A 21,500-nucleotide genomic window follows, 5' to 3' on the forward strand; every position below is an offset into this window, starting at 1 on the left:
ATTTTGCATTTTTTACAGGAAAACCAAAAGATATTTTACTGAGAAGGGTCCTCACTCATAAGTAAGCAAATCTCACTACAGGTTGAGGTCTCTGTGTGAAATAAGTGATTTGACCTTACCACAAGGGGTAGAGTCCTGTAGAACCATCTGCGACCAGGATGAAAATCAAGTGATCAAGAGCACTGAATCAAGCAATCAAGACACTCTATTAAGCTAGCTTGCAAACAAAATGAGAATTTATGACAAAAATAATATGTGCTAAATTATCAAGCAATCAAGGCTGATTTTAAGGCAAAATCAAGTGATCAAAGTATATTTTTGTTGATCAAAAACCTTGATCCTGGTCGCAGATGGTTCTACAAGACTATTAGTAGTGACCGCCCCTTGTACCATCAACTATCAGATCATGGAACAACCTGTTACCCTAGTAGGAACAACATCACTAGAGAAAGTAACACACTTCTTATTGTATACACTGTTGGTAGGGAGTGTACATTATAAAGCTATTTGTGTGGGAATTCGTATGTCCTATTATGGTCTCAGATTATTGAAATTTAATACCGCAAACATCTCACCTAGTGGGCGTGGCTGCTTTCAACAGTTTCTTCTCTTTCTGCTCGTTGAGTCTAGAGGATCAGTGGATATTAACATGTAAGCGATTGGTACCAACCAGCGCGCCACAACCTACACTGTTGTGCGCGATAATAAACTTGATGTATCATTTGATAGTACGTTACCTACCTGTCGTTGTTTGTACCTCCACAGAATGGCCCATCAGAGTGTTACTAACGGACTAGAACAGTTCAAGACAAGCGACAAAGGTAATCACTATGGAATCGTAAGAACGCGAAGTCACGCCAGTATGGACATACATACACACAGACAAACATTGGATCTAACTCTCACGTGACCAGACCAGGTCACACGAGAGACTTATGATCATGTAAATACCCAAACCCTAAGGGAAGGACTGGAGTCTGGACTGGAATCTTGGCTCGAATTCATTTCAGTGCGTACTACACTCTCCCACGCTCATCAAAGTGCGCTAGTTTGTTTCTTCAAAAACACTCTAATAGAACGTTCAGAATTTTTACGGTACCATATTATCAATGACGGCACATACTGAGTTGAGAACCACCACGAGTACTATTCATGATTTACATAAACACGTAGCTATGTTGGTGTAGTGAAACAGTGTAAGGCATGCAGTGTGGGTGATTTTCACGGGTACAACAATCTCCTCCACTATTCATGATTGTTTTATTATGCTTACAGCTATGTGGGTGATTAGTCTCGATCCTTTTCTTCTTGTCATTAGGTCAAGATGGCTAAACAAGGACAGGATCTGTTGCTCTAGACTAAGTACTAGGCAGATGAGAAAATTGCACCTGGGCAGCTGTACCTGTGAAAATCACCACACTGCATGCCTTACACTGTTTCACTACACCAACATAGCTACATGTTTCTAATAGTAATCCTAGTGTCTCAGCTTTTGCTGATGCTGTCTCCCTGTTTAAATAACGAAAAAATTAAAATAAAAAACTCAGTTTGTGCCATGAAAATTCTGAACGTTCTATTAGAGTATTCAAGAAACTGGCTAGCACGCTTTGATAAGAGTGGGAGAGTGTAGTACGTGCTGAAATAAACTTGAGCCCAGATTCAATCCCAGTCCAGAATCCAGTCCAGTCCAGGTAATAGTACTTTCCAAACCCATTACGTGATCCCCAAACAGTGTGTTAGAGTATGTGGGCACACACTATACACTGTTGATGAACACTTTTATTGTTCACAGCTACCAGTACTCCACTACTGAAGGACCTCCAAAACCATATTACTCCACACTACGCTGCTCAGTGGAGAGTGATAGGAACACAACTGGGTCTACCCAGTGGAACACTTGACATCATAGAATATAACAACCGGGACAGAGCTGAACCTTGCTGTAATGCCATGTTGAAGAAATGGCTTGAAGTGGACCCCTCTGCTAGTTGGGAGAAATTGTTTGAAGTGATAGAGTCACCTGCAGTACTGTCCAGTGATCAAGCTCCTGATAAAGGTGACTAGCTATTATTGTGTGTGTACAACATGTGTAGGTAAACAATTGTATTAACTAGCTATTGTGTTGTCTTCACTAACTATAGTGACCTCCATGAGGTGATAGCTTTAACCATTGACATTATAACTTGTGTCTTTCTGTAGGAGTCTCTGTACTGTCAGAAAGGGTTAGTCAAGTTACTATACAAACACGGTTTGCTGTTAAAGAAGATACTTGGCCACCAAAACAGCCCAAACAGTTTACGCCTTTGTTGTTAGTTCACCATCAAGGTGAACACAACATTAAACAATCAACTGCTTTAGCTAAACTACAATCAGGTGGCATTGACCACCTCACTTCCACAGATAGTGTCCCCAAGTGTCATCAATTAGACAGCCGTGAATCATTGAGGGAAGTCCTTGATGCTAGTAAGATGACTAAACAACTTGTAGATATCTTAGCCCCACTTGAAGATAGCAACGATCCACAATTTATTTTAGTTGAGGGGTTGCCAGGTATTGGAAAGTCAATGTTGTTACAAGAAATTTCATACAAATGGAGTACAAAACAACTGTTACAAAAATTCAAGTTGCTACTTCTTGTCCAGTTGCGTAATCCAGCTGTACAGCAGGCGAAACTCATCAATGACCTTCTCAGCTTGTTTTGTAAAGGGGATGGGAAGGCTGTAGAAATTTCTACTGCATGTAGCCAGTACTTCTTTAGCAATGGTGGTAAAGATCTTGCTTGACGGGTTTGACGAATTCCCAAAACACCTACAGAAAGATAGTTTAGTTGCTGATATACTCGAACGTCAGGTATTACCTCATTGTGGCTTGGTGGTGTCATCTCGTCCACATGCCTCAGTAAAGCTCCGAGAGGTTGCAACTGTCAGAGTTGACATTCTGGGCTTTGCTGAAGAGGAACGAAAGCTATACATTGAACAGTCACTAAAGGGACATCCACAGAAAATCAAAGAGCTTACCGATTATCTTGACAGCCACCTCACAATCAATGGTCTTTGTTATGTTCCTTTCATTATGGTGGCACTGCTTTATCTGTATGACCAGGGAATTCCCCTTCCACACAGTTCCGTTGAGCTGTACCATCGGTTCATCTGTCTCACCATCTGTCGACATCTTGCCAAGTCTGGTCATCCTCTTGAAAATGATGTCACCAATCTTGCCGACCTCCCAGAGCCCTGCAATACAATAGTTAAACAGTTGGCAAAGCTATCTCTCAAAGCTCTTAATGACAACAAGTTAATATTTACCTTGAAGGAAGTGAAAACAACTTGTCCAGGCATTACAGCCACCCCCGGAGCCATCAATGGGTTTGGCTTGCTGCAGGCCGTGCAACACTTTGGCGTCACTGCGAAAACGATGACCTTCAATTTCTCACATTTCTCTATACAGGAATTCTTGGCAGCTTACCATGTCGCTCAGCTTCCAACCCGCGAAGAGTTGATAGTACTCCGCGAGAAGTTCTGGAATGATATTCACGCTAACATGTTTTCCATCTACACTACACTCACCAAAGGACAGCGACCAGCCTTCAGACAATTCCTTCGACAAGAACCATCCATCTTGCAATCCTTCTCTGGTGGTAGAGACGAAGCAGCGATCGTTGTTTCTCAGAAATTCCTCGACGAACAAATAAAATGTCTTCGCCTGTTTCGTTGTTTCAAAGAAGCTGGCGACGAAGAGATTTGTCGATCTATTACAAATTCGAAATGTTTCGATAACAAAGTAATCAACCTTCGCGCCACTAGCCTATCACCATACGATATTGAGTGTGTTACACTCTTCCTTACCTGCTCACCCCACAAGGAGTGGAAGAAGCTTAGCTTGTGGGGCTGCCATATCCAAGATATTGGTCTTCGTATCATTTATCGCGATCTGATGTCACACAACGTCACAATCAAAATACTCGACTTGGGGTATAATGGCTTCACCAGATCTTCCTCCTCCTTCATTAGTGACCTCATCATCCACTGTAGAGTGGAAGTGTTGTATATTAGTGATAACCACACCATTGGAGAGGACCCTGCTCTCTACAACATGTTGACCCATCCCTCCTCTAGGCTAGTGAGACTGTACATGTATGGTACCAGCTTATCATCACCATCAGCCATTACCCTATTCACTGTAATATCAAAGGGTAACAAACTGAAGGAGCTCCACATTACCAACAATCTCATCACTGATGAAGCTTGTGATGTCATTGCCACTACAATGAAGAACAATACATCACTAGTCAGGCTGGGGATGAGTGGCAACCAGATCAGTGGAGAAGCTGCTCAACATCTACTACAAGCGCTCTACAATAACGACACATTAGAAGTGCTACACCTACCCGATGGTTACACTGAAGATGTTAGGAAGAGGATTAGATCACTACAAGAAGTAATTAACAAGAACAGAGAAAGTAGAGGATGTCAAACAAAACTGATCATTTTCTGTTAGTAGCTACTTTTCTTTAGTTTTCACTTTGTACTATTTTATGACTGTAATGGCCGCAAGTGTCATTTTGTTCTGATTTTGATAAAAATTTTATTATTTGATTAAAATTATGTTAATTGGTAACGTTGAGGGGTCCATCATGAAATGTTAAGATTTGAGTATCGGACAAGAATTGGGACTTGTAGTAGAGAATGGTAAAGATCGGCAATATTTAGGATTTCAAGGATTTGAGATATTTATAATTCTAAGGTATTTCTGATGGCAATAAATTCATTATTTTGGTGAAGCTGAAATTCGACAGTATTTAGGATTTCTAGAATAATTATAAATTTACAGTATTTCTAACAGAATTTATTATTTTGATGAAGTGGATATTAGACAATATTTAGGATTTCCAAAGTAATTATAAATTTAAGGTAGTATTTAAACAATTCATTATTTTAATGAAGCTGAAATTCTAGTTGTGCTGGAGACCTCATTCAACGTAAAGCCAAAAACACTGTCAACACTTCACCCTTGACCAGACTAGCTTCCCTCAGTGACAGCTGATTAGAGATGGAGTAAAGCCAAAGGATAACTTTACACTTTTGATAAATTCCAACTAGCTAGATTATTGGGTCGCTTGTTATCTAAATTTTAAATTTTTATTTTCAGAAGCTCTCACAGCCACTTAGGTCATCTCCTGAGAATTGTCAAGATACAAGACACACACTGATCAAGTGCTGCAACTATCAAGCTTTGTCCCCATCTCTGTTAGCTACTAGCTATACAGTTCACTCACTTGTTGTTGTCGTTGCTCCACTTCACAATAAACAACAAGTCACAACATAGCCTAACTACTAGACTACACTAGAAGCTACTACTCAACTACTATCACAACACTAGTAGCTAATGCTATAGACCTAGTCTATGTCAACACTACAGCTAACAGTCAGGTAGTTGACAATTGTTACTAGTTCTTTACTAATGTAGTAGCCAACAAGTCTAGCTCAGAGCTCAAAGTAATTTTAAGTAGCAAGCTGCTAGCATTTCAGTAAATTTGGAAGCCAACTAACTAAAAAGTTATTACATATAAAGAGAAAGCCAATAAAGTGTTGTGGTTAGCTACTAATTGGTCAAATTTATAATGAACTAAATAATTAACTAAACCACTACTAGTTTTAGTACAAAAGTAACTTGAAACTTCAAAAAGAAAACTAAAGCCACTTTTTTAAAAAAAAATAAGCCTTCCTCTGAGCTATTCTCTTCAGCCACACCTAACTAGACTACATTTCTAACACACTACTAACACTTAAGCTTAATACCTAACTACCTACACTCTGTCACTACTGCTCTACGTACACTAACTATTCTAGAGCTGCAACTTTTACAAAACTTCCTAGCAACTGACAAAACAGCTGCCAGTTGACGGCGCTTAAATTTTACCGCTCTAAATTTACCGCTATGTCCATTAAATAGAATACTAATAGTTAATATGTACTGTTCGTTGAGTTATAGACTCACCTTTATTGCTCATGCCCAGAGGCGAAATTCGCGCCTTTCACCCTAGCGGAAGCACTCTAATAAAACGTTCATCGTCGCCCCAGGCAAAATTCATTTCATGTGACGACACGGCTTATTCTGTACTGACTAGTTCTCAGAGCTTAGATTTTAGTATATAAGGTTTCAGGCAACCTGGTATACCGTACAATCAAAGAAGTGCTGTCCTCAGAGAGCCGGAGGCCGTAAACACTCTAATAGAACGTTCACCATCACCTCATGATCAGGATAGAGCTCGATGTACTAGATCACGTGAATGTGCAAGCAACTGCTGATTGCACTGTTATTAACAAATCAGTAATATGATTGATAGTGATGGCTCCCAGCATATTAGATTGTTTGATGTCATATTATATACAAGTTGGTGGAGTCTCTTATCATAGAAACATAATTATCACACAGTAACCAGCTGGGGTAGCAACATGAGTGGTAACAAGCTGTTTCTGCTAATCACCAACTCCTGGAGTAAACATTGCAGTTGTTTAATCATTTATGAGTTGAGATGTGGTTAGCATTGGATGTCATTCTAGTAAGAATCATACACTAACACCACGTACCAAAGCATTAGAATATCACTAACTTTACTACAATAATCCAGGACTCAACAAGAGGGTCACAACTAGACCAGAGTTAGAAGCTGCAACCTCTACAAAGTTGTAGACATTATTGAAAATTTACACACAAGGTAGTGACTGCTCTATTAGAGTATTTCATAGTTCTGTTCAGTCTGGTATAAAATGTTTCATAGGGTAGCACTCGGGGTAACAGAGATATTTGGTTGATCTAACATGATACTGTCAGTTAGTGGGTCATATTCATAACATTCTGTTATCAGTGACATCAACATTGTCTTTCTGCTCTCTACTTGATTATAAGGTGTATAACTGAGATCATGTGAGACAGTATTAATAGCCTGAGGGCTATCCTGTGTCACTCATGTGACTAACAGTAGTACATACTATTATGAACTATTTGATTAGGTGTACAACATAACATATTTGTATTCTTGATCTACCTGTTATAGAAAAATGTCAAACAATTGTTTAGTAGCTTATAAGACATGTACATTTCAATAAATAAAATATGGTTGATAAGTTTTGGAGGGATAAAGCTCTAGATCTTATCGTTACCACATCAAGGTTTCTATGGTAACACAGGTTGATATGTACAAGTGACAGGGTTGCCATGGTAGCAACAGCAGTAGTAGTTACACGTCAGCAGCTCGTCCACACTCAAAACATAGACAAGTAATATCCTGACACTCTGGTAGTCTTATAGCACAGTGACAGTCACCACAACATTGACAAGTTGGAGCTGATGGGCACTAAATAAGAAATACAACAACAAACCTGTAACCTGTATTAGACCAGCTAGTTATCTAGTTAGTTACAGAGTTGAGATTGAAAATTTGAACAGCAAACTTTTACAGAAGGCAAGGTTGACAAATTGCTGCTATATTAGCTCCTCAGTTCAAAAAAATTAAAATCAATAAAATTGCAAAATCTTACAGTAGATCTAAACACACCCACTTTGTACCTTGTGGCACTTATAGAATCCTAATGGAAATTATGGATGTGTCTTAATAGATGCCATAATATACCAGCATTGAAACTGGGTTGGACATCAGGGGCAGATCCAGGAGCTGGCAAGGGGAGTGGCTAAGTTGCAGCTCGAGTTGTAGGTTGTTAATTCTCTTGTATTTTAGTATCACCTCTTAGTTTTTTTTTTTTTTTTTTTGCTATTTTGGCTTTGTGAAGTCATAAAAGCTGTTTAAAAGGCTTAATGTGTTTGACATTCACAGTTGCTTTGACTTTTGTTTTAGTAGAATTTGCAATAAAATGGTAGTAATATATATATGAATTGATTATGGCCTGACAAGGTTTAGTACAAGGTTTAGTATTTCAATCAAAAGAAGTATGGCTCCTCCACAAAGGATGGGGGGCAAATGCCCCATCCTGGATCTGCCATTGGACGTATCTTCTTCTTGGGTGGGTACACTTTAGAAAAACATGAAGGTAGACCTGTAAATTCATGAAAGTTGTTATAACCATGTAAACTTCGCCCAACCTTCGTGATTACTGTTTCAGGAATGTATGATGAATTCCTGTGACAAATTTGCAACCTTTTTTATGCAAGGTACTGTATGTATGTGTTGAACTGGATCCAGGGTTGGTGAATAAGAAACCACACAACATCAAAGGCTTTAAAACATGATGTAAATGATGCATTTATTCATAAACTCATGTTACGGGCACACACTTAATGTGGCGTCCAGTGTAGCATCAGCAAGTGTGGAGTGAAACCCTCATAATAAGAGGCTATAAACAGCCAATGAATTATCTACTTATGAAACTACTTTGAGCAAGAATTGAAGAAATTTAAGTTTCTGTCAACAAGGAGGGAATCTTTAAGGCCACCGGTAATATCTTCTTTGCTGGGTTTTAACATTCATTACAGCACACAGGGATTTCAAACACATCCATTGTACGGAGTACTGCAAGAAGTCAATTAACAAATTCCCTGTACTAAAATTTGTTGTTTTAGCTTTCATCAACGGCCAAAAATTTGACTGAAATATTCCTGATTTATGGTAGTATATGGTTACAGTACAACGAAAAAATAATATTTTTATATGAATCAACTTTTGCAAACTTTGCCGTTTATGAAATTCACAGAATAAAATGTTTACGGGTTTAATTTGCCACATATTATATGAAACTACACACTAGCTATTCAGCTTTAAGCTTATGGGTACATTTTTGTATTTATGCTATTTAAACCATCACCATGGTTACTCACCTCACATTGTGGCCAATCACAACACTGATTACAGTCTCCACAAGGACACACACAAGACAGGTCCCCACAACAATCACACTTCATGTCAACACAACATGGTCCACCAGAGGACAAGCATATGTCACACTGAGAACATTGCTAGAGGAGGAGGAGAATGATAAATGATTTGTAGTAATTGTGTAATGTCATGAGCTATTTGTAGATAATATTTGTGTGTAGTGGACGAGATAACATCATCTGGTCACCTTCACTGTTTTGTTGGTTGGCAAGTGGAACATATTTTATGACTTTTAGTTCATCCATAACAGAGTGTCTTTAGTACCATACAACAGGTTATGTTTGAAGGAGTTTAAATTATTTGAAGAGCAGTGGTTCTACAAAAATTTAACTCATCAAAAAATTTCTAATCGTAATGCACAACCTATTACATAAGAGCTCACTCATGCTTGCTACTACATGTGAACTCATGTTACAGAAGTGTGTAACTGTTGAACTGTGATTGGAATGAGGTTTTACATCCAACATTATTTCAAGCCAATCACTAGTAAGCAACCACCAACTGAACCCTTAAGCACTTGAGATTTCCCTCCGCACATGCAGTAGCTATATATGGGCAATGATTCATGCTAAACAAAATTTCCCCTAGCGTTGTGGTCCATATTTCTTTGCAGACATGATATTCCCTTATCACTTTAATTTGTACCGGTGCACGTAGTCGCCAATTCAGCCAGTCAAACATGCACTACCAAAACACAACATTTGAACATGAGGTGTGTATTGTCTATGGTTTGAGCATTCAACAATAAACCTTTGACATTAATTTTTACCAGCTCTTCTTTGAAAATTTCCCCTTTGAAAATAACCCCTTATATGGTAACAATGGTACTACCCCAACTGGTGTTGTGTCATTAAATGTTTTGACACTGCATGGATGTGACAAAATTTTGGCAGTGTTAGTAAAATGGTTAAGGTTACCAGATGACTTTCTAAACACACATCCACACACTATACAAAACATCAGCTGGTTAATGAGACTGTGTTAACTGGTTCTCACCTCTCTAGTCGGACATATGGAGTCCAGACAGCTACCACAAGTCGGCACGTCACAGTTACACGATTCTCCAACTTGTTGTAGACACTCATCACATCTTAGACCACACTCAACACAACACTGCACATCTTGACAACACTCAAACTTCACACCAGTTTTCTATTAGTAGTAAGAACAAGTGTGTAACCACTACTGACTGTGTGTAGTGTACAAACATTGTTCCATGTCTGAGGACTACACTCATACACACAGTTATAAACACACGCAACATCAAACAGTATGGTAGTAGGGTTCTGTAGGGTTCTCCTAAAATGTATGGTACCCAACCATCATAGAAATATCACACATGATGAAAAGCTCTTAGTATGCTACTGTAAGAGACAGTTGATACCTGTAGCTGCACTTATTAAATGATTACATAGCAACCCCACCCTTAAACAATCAGAACATGTTGCCATGTCCTTATGAGTGATGGTAGCTATTACAACATAGCTATGAGGGAATATCCGATCCCTTGAACAGATGGTGGTAACATACCAATGTAGGGATCTTCCCACATAGCAATAATTGTACTACACAGTATGAATTACAAGTGAGGTGATGAGGTAAAAAAGTAGGGCTGTACTGATATCACATTTTATATCTGATATTATTATCTGATATTTATTGTCACAGGTTTTCTAATGAACCAATATAATATACACAGCTGATATTTCAAAGCCAAACTGATAACATTACAACACAACAGAGTACGTAACATGATCACTACGTATATGTTAAAGCATAGCCACGAGTGCTATATGAAAAATAAAGTACTCGGCGCTTGGCCTCAATGCTAATAAAGCACTTGGCTTCGCCTCGTGCTTTATTAGCATCTCGGCCGTGCGCCTCGTACTTTATTTTTCATGTAGCACTCGCGGCTATGCTTTAAATGATTTATGGAACTTTCTTGTCGTGTAGCTACACCATACACTAGGACTCGTAATTAACACGTGTTGCACGAACTATTATGAACTCCCTCCCTTTAACAAAGTAACTCACGCGTAGTTCACCATAGTTTGGCATGGTAGGCATTCATCGCGTCTTTTGGCAGGTTTTACTTGCAACCCACAATCGATTCTATTGTGAGTCACATGGTGAAGTATTTCTGTGATATCTCCAGGACTTGTCCGTTTACATTAACAAACGTAACAGCAACGTTACCTTCTCCCATCCATCATCGAAGCATTTAGGTATGTCTATAAAAGCAATCCAGTGGTAGAACTCATATTGGCTGATTGATCACTCAGCGTGGCGAGGCTATCAGCCTTCACCGGCTTGGGTGATTAGTCGTACTGGCGCGAGCCCCGTTGGCTATTAGCCTACACTAAGGCACGTGGGCAACTGTGCTTTATTGCCCACAAAGAGTGCTTTATTGAACCAATAAAGCACTCTTTGTGGTCGATGAAGCAGCTGGCCGGCTGAGAGTGTACTTTATGAAATTTAAAGTACACTTTTTCCTTTGATCTCGCCCACGCAAAGTTCTATAAGGCTGTGTTAAATTACTACAATTTATATGCTATTCAACACTGTAATCCTTGATGCAGTGAAACCTCACTTAGCGGCCACCTCTTTAATAAGACCACCTCATTATAGTGGCCACCTCTAGTAGGTCCCAAACATAGCTAAGCAGTACTTTATGACCTCATTAATAAGGCCACCTCATTATAGTGACCATGTCAAGTAGGTCCCAAACATAGCTAAGCAGTACTTTATGACCTCATTATTAAGGCCAAATTTTTTTGGTCCCAGAGTTGGCCCTATTAATGAGGTTTCACTGTACTTGTGACTGTTCACAAAATGTTTTTATCTAACTTGTCTGTTTCTGCCAGTGCAAATCACAGAACAAACAAATCAACACACCACCAGAAAACAAAAAAGTGGTTCAACAATCCTCAGAAAAAGAAAAACCACAACTTAGCCAGTGAGGCACTTTTCATGGTACTTATTAATAGTGTATATAACTAGAGTGAAATATCTGTATTGTAGACTTGTAATTGACCGATACTCGTAATATCGGTACCAAATATTGGTATCAGTACAGCCCTACAATAAATACCTACACATTATCTTTTACTAATTTAGTTAGCCTCTTTGGAGCAGCCATCCTTGCTGGTGTGCTCAGGAAAAACATATAATACATTACAACAATAGTTAATAATAGTGGAGAGGTCTCCACTATTAGTAACTGTTGATTACAACTACAATATTATGATGTAAACAAGTCAACAGTCATAAATCATACAGTACGATAGTACTGTATAGTAGGGACCACAAAGGAGTGGGTGTGGCCCATGAAAAACATCACCCAAAAACCAGCTCACTTCTACCTGACGATGATGAAGCAGTATTGGTTATGTAAAACTAAGCCCAAACAAGCTTTCAGATTAACCTGAAACAAAGCAGGTTGTTGCAAGTTGAAGCAAGTTGTTATGAAACTTTATACAACAGAATTTTCTACTGACTGAGTAACTGACTGATGCCTTCAGACAAGCGTAACTCGATAATGGCTAAGGCTACGGACTTGATTTTTTCACTGTTCGACGTCGCTTCAGCCAAATATGTGCCTTTTGGCATACCACAGTACATACAATGCATTCTTCATGGACTTACCAGTGTCCTCCTTTGTGTCCAATTCATCTTTGCTGACAGCAAAAGATGTTGATTTGGCAGCAGTGCATGATGGATTCCCTTTGTAATGGAAATCATCCGTATTTTTCATAGTGACTACTTGAATGTAGAGGTGCTTTTCGAATAGTTGATTTGTAATGTTGTGTAACGGATTGCATGAACATAGCTGACAACGAAGTATAATGAATATTTCACTTTTCAGATGATAATTGACAGCTGGGACACACAGCACCATTTTCTTTTCCTTTGTTTCATGCGGTCACCAGTCATAATAATTATTTATAAAAAAGTTTAAAAACAAGTACAAAAAATAGGAATTTTCAACTAGAGTAGGGACCATAGTACATCGATAAAAAGTACTGAAACAAGTTGGAGTAGTGCATGATAGTAAAACAATAAGAAGTGTTATATCTCTAGTGTGCTCAAGATACCATTCCCAGAAATTTCATTTTTTTTTGTGTACTTGTACACTATAGAAAACTAACAGCCAGTCAGAATCTTTCTTTGTCAATTTGGTATTTGAAATGGAAATATTTTCCCAACCAAATGACATCACAATCCACCCTATTGATTAAAAATGTAATTTAAAAAATTATAAAAACTGGAAGCTCAAATTCAGTACTACTTGTAATCAGTGTTGGGAGTAATGCATTACTTATGTAACACGTTACATAATATTATTACTTTTGTGGTAACTAAGTAATATAACGAAATACGCTATAAAAACAGGTAATATAACTCAAGTTACTTTACTTACAAATATAATGTGTTACCTAAGTAATATAGTTACTGTAACGAATCTAATATTATGTAATATTATTATTACAAGTAGCGAAGTTACAAATCTCGTTAGTAATCCACTTAGTAATGCCTAGCCACAACAAAGTAATGAAGCCTACTGAATGAAGCTTATTCACTAGCTTCTTACTTATAACCAAGATTTGCACATTGTCCAACAACGCAATCATGTCACGTGATAAGGTGGTAGTTTCACACGTGACAGCTTAAGGCTGTGGACACAAAGTAATATAATATGTGATATTATTATAGTTATGAGTAATATGTAACTGTAACTAAATAGTTCAGTTGCAAGTAATATGTAATATGTAACTAGTTACTTTTAAAAAGTAACTTGCCCATAATGTAAGAAAACAAAAAAACAAAAATAACTGATTCTGAATGTGAGTACTAGATCCCCTTGTCATATTGGTGATCCTGCAAACTTCAAATTTCGGTCTGCTTAACAACAGATGAAAGGTTAGTGGCTAAACAACGTAATGTACAGCAACCATTTCAAGTCATATATAACAAACTTTAGTGTGGCATGTGTCTTTGGGTTCTGAAATATATTTGCTTTGTCTTCCCTTTATCTCTACTTCTACTGGCCATCATTTTCTTTATGCAAGGAAACCATACCAAGGCATTAACCTTCCATAAAGGACCATACCAAGGCATTAACCTTCCATAATGGACCATACCAAGGCATTAACCTTCCATAAAGGACCATACCAAGGCATTAACCTTCCATAAAGGACCATACCAAGGCATTAACCTTCCATAAAGGACCATACCAAGGTATTAACCTTCCATAAAGGACCATACCAAGGCATTAACCTTCCATAAAGGACCATACCAAGGCATTAACCTTCCATAATGGACCATACCAAAGTATTAACCTTCCATATAATGGACCGTGTATAGCTCTTAAGCTATTGTAAGAGGGAAGCTGTACATCAAATGATTGGTTCGTTACAGAAGACAGAGTACAGGGACCACACCCATTGATCAGCTCATTGCAAGTTTGAGATACTCTAATAAAGCAGTCACCATAACAACTGTGAACAATATACTAATAGTCATTCACACATGCATACAATAGTTATGTTATAACAAAAAAGTATACAACTGTTATATATAATAAAGTAGGGATTCAAACGATATAGTAGTGGATCATATAGTTATATAGGTGGAATAATCCCTATGAATGTTGTAATACCATCACTCATGTGTCCTGTTCCACTACTATTTACTGCTTGAATCCCTACTTTAATAATATTCAGCTTAAAAAGTACATACTGTAGTGACAATGCACCTATCAATGTCAAGCCCCACCCCCAGGGGTCCCCATACACCTACTGGGGATTTGACATCTGCACCCCTGGGGCTTTTGACAGTGGCATTTTGCTGAACCTAAATTAGTACTGTAAATCAAATTCCCTATAGAAACCCTCTTTTGAGGTGGGGACACATAGGGGGTTTAGGCAAGCTTCTTAGCCCCAGTACTTTTTAAAACTTTTTTTTGCCCACACGTCTATGGAAACTAGAAGAAAAACAAAAAAGGGAAAAAACAAGAATTTACCTACAGAAAAGACACCTAAAAGAACTTACAGAAGCCCAGGGAATGCTAGTGAACTGGTAGATGCCCCTCTGCGACAGCAAGATCTATTGCCAGGGGCACACCAGGGCACGTGATCGAGAACCCTGAATGCACATGATGGAGGAGTGAAGCAAGGAAAACTCCAAACTGCAACGGAGCCAGCAACACCACCGAATATGGGGAACTCCACTTCTCGCTGAGTAAATAAGCCAAATGTTTATAGGTGGTAGTGGCTGCTTTCTGTCAAGAATTGACTGACGACCGGTTGTATAACTGTTGTAATATAGACAATCATGTGCTGGTCGCATGCTATAATATGATTGGCTGTATCTATGTTGTAAGTTGGTTGTTATGTAACTTCAAAGTTAGTAGTTAAATAGAAACGCTGTCTACTTTGAGTTTGGTATAACGAGTTTTTTTTGTCTTACCGCTTCGCTACTATCACATACTTTCCCAATTCCACTAGAGGAAGAAAAAACTAATCGACTCTACTTTGCATATACACTCCTCGTAAGCACAACACTTCTCAGTCTCATGCCTACGAAAATTGGCAGCCAAGGTGGTGGACCAATTAGTACTGGGGAATTTGACACTAGACTTTGTCAAGTCAAATCCTCTGTATTGCCCGAGAAGTCCTTGTGGAGAACTTGACATTGCAACTGACACATCACATACATGATCAACTCACTTGTAGCCATAATTTCACCACTACGACTATTATAGCGATAATCAAGAAGACACCGAGTAGTGCACACACTACGATCACTATGGGAAACTCGTCCTCCTCCTCTGGCGGTTGAGTAGTAAATGGTAACTATAGCGACATTGGGAATAAACATCAGGTGTGCTTTAGATGGAACTTACATTAGCAGACGAGGACATTAGCTATCGTATCAACATCGAAGTAACTATTATACCGACTGGTTACGACTCGCTATCCTTCGCTTTCAATGAGCTAATTTATTAGAATACGGTCTAAAATAGCGCGCACTAACGTGTAACTGATAAGCGAGGTAATAGTTACTAAAGAGGTTACCGTACCTACGAAACCAACAATGGCGGGCGAGAAGGGAGGCACCATTCTTAACCTTGGCAATAAAGGTTAGTGAGTAGTAATGTAGCGTTAACTTTTACTATGCGGTCGCCTCGGGTTCACTGTCAAGTCAGCACACTTAAAATTGTAGGGTATATGTAGTCGAAACACATTGTAACATTCCTCGTTTACCAACACACAGATCCATTTAGCGATGCGTTCCATGACAAAGAAGGAATGAGCAGCACTCAAGAAGGATTCGTACATATTAGAATACAGCAGCGTAACGGACGGAAGACAGTCACAACGGTTCAAGGCATCGCTGACGAGTATGATAAGAAGAAGATTGTGAAAGTGTGTAAGAAGGTAATGAGACATAAAATGTGTATATACTATACGGTGGAGTGTTCCGTATATTATCAGTCGATTTCCAGTTAGTTTCCCATGTAGATCACGTGTATACAAACAACCAATGGAACTTTACACCTTCTGTCCCAGGGGCAGATGACACTAGGTTAAACTGAAGGCTACTGATCTCATTGGCTAACATTACTTTAAATATTGGTCAACCACCCTGAAATATACTGTAGAACAGAAACATTACTCAGACTGCTTTGTTCTCTTTTGTTTTCCCCCACCCAATACAAAAGGGAAAAAGCGGTCTGGGTACAAGACTACAGAAACATGATCAAATACGTGACCTGCAGGTCACGTATTTGATCATGTTTCTGTTGAACTGCTCAACTCTTGCTAGTTCGAGTTGAGCAGTTCGTCAACAGAACTTATGTTGAAAATATATTGTTGCAATGACAGGTAAAATTCAATGGGATTTACTTTAAACACTTCAGTATATATCAGGCACATGATTACTACGAATTTTCACAGCAAATGACCTGAAAAACATAATAAGTAAATATTAGAACTTTTACATTTGGGTAGAGATCATAGAAATAAAAAAAAGTAATGAAACAAGGGTAAGCTATACTGGTGGACATCTAATCCCTGCTTCAGCCATGGCTTAGGCTGAAGTAGGGATATGTTTATGCACAATTTTTTTAATGAAGTACTTGATGTTAGAGTTAAAGCACCGCCACGCGTGTGTACGGAAAATACAGTACGAGGGTGTGTGTCGAGAGGTTAATACAGCACGAGGTGAAGCCAAGTGTTGTGTTGCCTCGAGACACCCCCCGAGTACTGTATTTTTCGTACACACAAGCAAGGCGGTGCTTTAAGTGTTATATTGTACTTCTTGGTCATCTGGCTCAGAACGATTTTCTCTAGTACTCAAACCACTGTGATTTTCAGTAATAAGGATATCAGTAAGTGTTCATATAATCTATTTCTAGTCGCAGAACGAACTAATAGGATTAGTTTAGCTAGTTTTAGCGATTTACAATGTCACGCACGTGATCAATCGTGCTCTTAGTGGAGCCGTGTTTAAAAAGCTTTGTGATCAGACGATCTGTAAGTGTTTATAGAATCTATTCCTAACCGTAGAACGAACTTGTAGGATTAGTTTGGCTGGTTTTAACGATTTACAGTGTGTTGTTTACGTAACATTCCACAAATAAATTCTCTGCATAACTGTACTGTATTTGCCCAATTAGCTACATAACTGTACTGTATGACTCATACAGTACAGTTATGCAGCTGATTAGTATACACAGCATCGCTTTGATCATCCCATGCAAAGTACAATATATCTATGTATCAGTATCCACTGAACCACCATCACATGACGTAAAGAGAAAGTTGATAGCATGAAGTATGGCCTTTTATCTATCACTATGTGAAGAAGGAAGACAGAAATAATTCTTTTGTACTTTCAAGGTACAGCATGAATGGAGCTGGAAGGTTGTGATGAAGGATAGAACCATTTAAACCAAAATTTAACAGTGAACAAAAAGGTGTTTGTACAGCTTAAACAATTTTGTGATGTGAGAGTTGCAGTTTACTGGACAATGCATTGTCAGTGCTTCCTTTGAAAAAAACAACAGACAATTGGCTGCAGGTTTAAAGGTTGAACTGTAACATAATTGATGAATGGCTAAGCTCAGCAGTTGCAACAGAACTATTCGTAAATACCATATAACAACAAATTTTGGTGGTAAACTAAATTTGATGAATTGCCAATTCACCATCAAACCGCCAACTTTAAAATTCATCAATATTGTTTTCATACCAAGCTTTTGATAGCAGTTGTTGAGGTAGGTTTCAACAAACCAATTGGCTTCGTGGATATTACACCTTACTGGTAAATTAGTATGGTTCCATATATGTAGTGGGTGTGGCTTATAACAGAAGCTGCCTGCTGTAAGACGAGACTAAAACTTGTACTTGATTAGTGGGTGTGGCTCTACGTAAGCTTGCGGACAACAACAGACATGGATGCATGCACACTGTGACAACCATTGATAAATGGGTGGGGCTCTACGTTTGCCTGCAGACAGAAACCAATGATCCTGGAAAAGAAGCAGGATCCGGTTATTCTTTAAAGCATGTCCCGGGATGATCTGGACCTGGTTTCAATTGTTATAGCGACCCAGCCAGGACTAACGCATGCAGTAACTGAATCCATAACATTTCAGCACAAAAGGATTCATAGATTATAAAGGATTGTACACTACATTATACAGCATGCATGCTTTGTCCTGTTAGCCGGCTGTCAGCTTACTCCACTAGTGTACACTGCCTATTATTCACTCTTGCTATTATTCAGTGAGAGCATTTAGTCAAATTAAATTTTTGCCAACTGCAATTTTATTGCAAATCGCCAAATGTTAGTCTCACCAATATTTGTTGTTATCATACGGTACGATATGTATAGAAGGGACATCGAAGATGTGGGCATGGCCTGTGATATAACATAACCCAAAAACCTGCCTTGATTTTTACTCACAACAACATGACAGTATTGGTTGGGTAAAATCAAGCCCAAAAGTGTCTTCAGGTCGACCTGAAACATTCCTGTCAAGTTGCTACAGAATTTTCATTTTTATTTTAAACTAGCATTGGTACCTGCCCTATGTGCAGGACCATCTCCACATTAAACATTTTAATGCCACGAAGAGGGACTAAGCATTAAACACCAGTACTGCTAATGTAGCTATGTAGGGTACATGGTGATGTCATATTTTTTAAAGAGCATGAGGTTTTCTTATGTCATTAATGATGCAAAACACTAAAGTTTATTGTTTGTGGTTTTGACAGGAATGTAGTTTAATTATTCAGTGCATCTTCCCTACCAGTGACTTCAACGTGCTGTATAGAACAAACGGAACCTTTGCTGCTTTACATGAGAACTAATGCAACAATAATTAATATATTGGGAACCAAGCATAAATATTAGTGTCCTATATTTGCTGTGTAGCATGTATGTCGATAGTGCTTTAAAGTACATGATCCTTATGCAGTACATAATAATTTATAGTGAAGCATGCATGCAAGGCTAGCTAATTAGTTAAACTGCATGCGAGCTAAGGCAATTGTATACAGTATACCCTACATTACATACAGGTTGTGTACACACGGTACAGTTTCAGTTTCTACATTTTGATGTTTACCTTACCGACTGTCACAAAGAGAAATGAACTTGAGCATAATTTAAAGTCAACACAATTTGCAGTTATAGTTACTGCATGGCAAGCAAAAGTTCAGAACTTGTCCTATGCACTTTCAGTTCTGATGTTGCAGTGACACATATACCTCTTGCCATACAAAAACCCAGTTTTGAAACACCTGCAGTGTAATTGACCAATAAGGTAATGTATGAATCTTTAGAGTGAAAGCATGTAAGCAGGATAGTGAAACAGTTGTGCCAGGTCGGATGCAGTTCCTCGGTGTAAACTATGGATCTGCATGGTTCCAGTGTTATCATTTTTCAGATGCACAGTAGTATTTGTTCAATCATGCAAGCTGCCTATTACTACAGCAGCATTGAGGTAAGTCTGAACAAACAGTTTTTCATGTCAGTGCACACCTATGTGCTTAAAACAAAGATGTAGATTTTCTGGATACTGGTGAAAGAAGCTTTTACCTACTCTAATACAACACACTGGACCAACACACAGATGGACAAATATGTTGGCAATTTGTCTGCCCTGTCCCAAAAGTGCTATAAGAGTCCCTATTATGTGAGGTAATTCAGCGCCAGTGCTGTTTGTAGATGAAGACTTGCATGGAACAGATAGAGCAAAAAGGTGCATCAAAAAGGTCCCAAAAGTGAAAAAAAAAGTTATGACCTAGGCGGGGATTGAACCCTGGCTGGTTATAATAACTTGGGGTTAAGGGAGGTGCACAAATCGCCACAGTTGTTTATCAGTGGTTTTGACAGGAATGTAGCTCAACTTTTCAGTGATCCTTCCCTACACCAGTGCCTTCATCGCCCTATAAAGAGCGAACAAAAGCACGTATTGATTTGCCACAACAACACTCGAGTTGCCAGATGATGGGCGTTTAATTTCGCTGAAGTCCCGCCTCGATACGTGCTTTGCATGCCAAGATATGATACGTGCTTTGCATGCCAAGATATGATGAGCTAAAAGCCGTGTTTTAAAAAGGTGTTCACAAAAAGGTACTAAGTAGAAAGAAAAAAATCTGTCAACACGTGGATTTGAATCCACGACCTCTTGCACGCTAGTCAGGCGTTCTACCACTTGAACAGTATGTGCTGTGGTTCTCAAAGGAATGTTGCTCAAGTTTTCTCTACACCTTGGCCTTCTACGCGCTGTAGAGACCGAACGGAAGCACGCGTGAACTCGTGATAACAATCTTAGAGTAGGCGGATGATGAGCGCTTCATTATCAGCACAGACTATGTCGATTCGCGCCAAGTCTGGTGAGTAAGCAGCGTGACCGTCAGACAGACAGACAGACAGACATTTTCAGCTTTATATATATATATATATAGATAGATAGATAGATAGATATAGATAGATAGATAGAAGATAGATAGATAGATAGATTATAGGTTTTAGCAATTGAATCCGTCTTGTTTACAATTAGTCAGTTTTGCAGTTAAATCCGTCCATAACAAGAATGGCAGCTGGAGAAAATACGAAAACATAGTGTAGCAGCTGCTACAAGAACTTGTTCATGTACAACAGTAGTAAACAACTCCTTATAAGACAATAATTCTTCCTCTACAGCCTATCCAGCAACATTCCCAACTCTACTATATATGCCATTCGAGATGGGTGTGGTCACTAGCAAGCAAGCTAATTAACTTGTCAGCCAGTATCAGCTTCGCGTACTACCAGCTCCAATTACCTTCTAGTGTCTCAAGTGTAACTCTCCATGGCGTAAATAATTCATCTCTTAATAAACAGTTGGTTTCTTGGAGCTATTTTGTTTATGACGAATTGTAATGCAAACGCGACGAATCCTATTGCAAAACTGACAAATTCAACTGCAAAACTGACAAATTCAATTGCAAACAGGACGAATTCAATCGCAAAGGCAACAAATTCAATTGCAAAAACCTGTATGAGAATGATGTCATCATTACTAATCCCTGTTTATACTATATATGGTATCATC

At 38.6% G+C, this 21,500-nt stretch overlaps 3 protein-coding genes across 3 annotated transcripts; 2 read left to right on the forward strand and 1 right to left on the reverse strand.

Moving 5' to 3' along the window:
• The first annotated feature begins 569 nt into the window (after positions 1–569).
• On the forward strand, positions 570–2,783 carry LOC136241244 (uncharacterized). Its single transcript, XM_066032433.1, has 4 exons — positions 570–651; positions 766–821; positions 1,793–2,056; positions 2,200–2,783. Exons 2-4 carry the CDS (start codon positions 767–769, stop codon positions 2,781–2,783), a joined length of 903 nt encoding a protein of 300 aa, XP_065888505.1. The 5' UTR covers positions 570–651; position 766.
• A 289-nt stretch (positions 2,784–3,072) lies between these two features.
• LOC136241246 (ribonuclease inhibitor-like) lies at positions 3,073–4,497 on the forward strand. Its single transcript, XM_066032437.1, has one exon. The coding sequence runs from the start codon at positions 3,073–3,075 to the stop codon at positions 4,495–4,497; it is 1,425 nt and encodes a 474-aa protein (XP_065888509.1).
• A 2,390-nt stretch (positions 4,498–6,887) lies between these two features.
• On the reverse strand, positions 6,888–15,951 carry LOC136241432 (keratin-associated protein 5-2-like). The gene is made up of 5 exons (XM_066032638.1): positions 15,795–15,951; positions 15,619–15,744; positions 9,887–10,042; positions 8,833–8,970; positions 6,888–7,357 (listed from the first exon to the last, which is right to left on the reverse strand). The coding sequence occupies exons 1-5, from the start codon at positions 15,810–15,812 to the stop codon at positions 7,241–7,243; spliced, it is 555 nt and encodes a 184-aa protein (XP_065888710.1). The 5' UTR covers positions 15,813–15,951; the 3' UTR covers positions 6,888–7,240.
• Between the last annotated feature and the right edge of the window lie 5,549 nt (positions 15,952–21,500).

Source organism: Dysidea avara, chromosome 12 (assembly GCF_963678975.1).
Source record: "Dysidea avara chromosome 12, odDysAvar1.4, whole genome shotgun sequence".
Taxonomy (NCBI): Eukaryota; Metazoa; Porifera; class Demospongiae; order Dictyoceratida; family Dysideidae; genus Dysidea; species Dysidea avara.

Excerpts from the sequence above, each read along its gene's own strand:
- LOC136241244 (XM_066032433.1), top strand. The coding sequence starts at position 767 with ATGGCCCATCAGAGTGTTACTAACGGACTAGAACAGTTCAAGACAAGC. Across the intron at positions 822-1,792 it reads GTTCAAGACAAGCGACAAAG|CTACCAGTACTCCACTACTG; the intron begins GTAATCACTATG and ends TATTGTTCACAG. Across the intron at positions 2,057-2,199 it reads TGATCAAGCTCCTGATAAAG|GAGTCTCTGTACTGTCAGAA; the intron begins GTGACTAGCTAT and ends GTCTTTCTGTAG.
- LOC136241432 (XM_066032638.1), bottom strand. Across the intron at positions 8,971-9,886 it reads CCATATGTCCGACTAGAGAG|CAATGTTCTCAGTGTGACAT; the intron begins GTGAGAACCAGT and ends CTCCTCCTCTAG. Across the intron at positions 7,358-8,832 it reads GTGATTGGCCACAATGTGAG|TGCCCATCAGCTCCAACTTG; the intron begins GTGAGTAACCAT and ends TTTCTTATTTAG.
- LOC136241246 (XM_066032437.1), top strand. The coding sequence starts at position 3,073 with ATGGTGGCACTGCTTTATCTGTATGACCAGGGAATTCCCCTTCCACAC.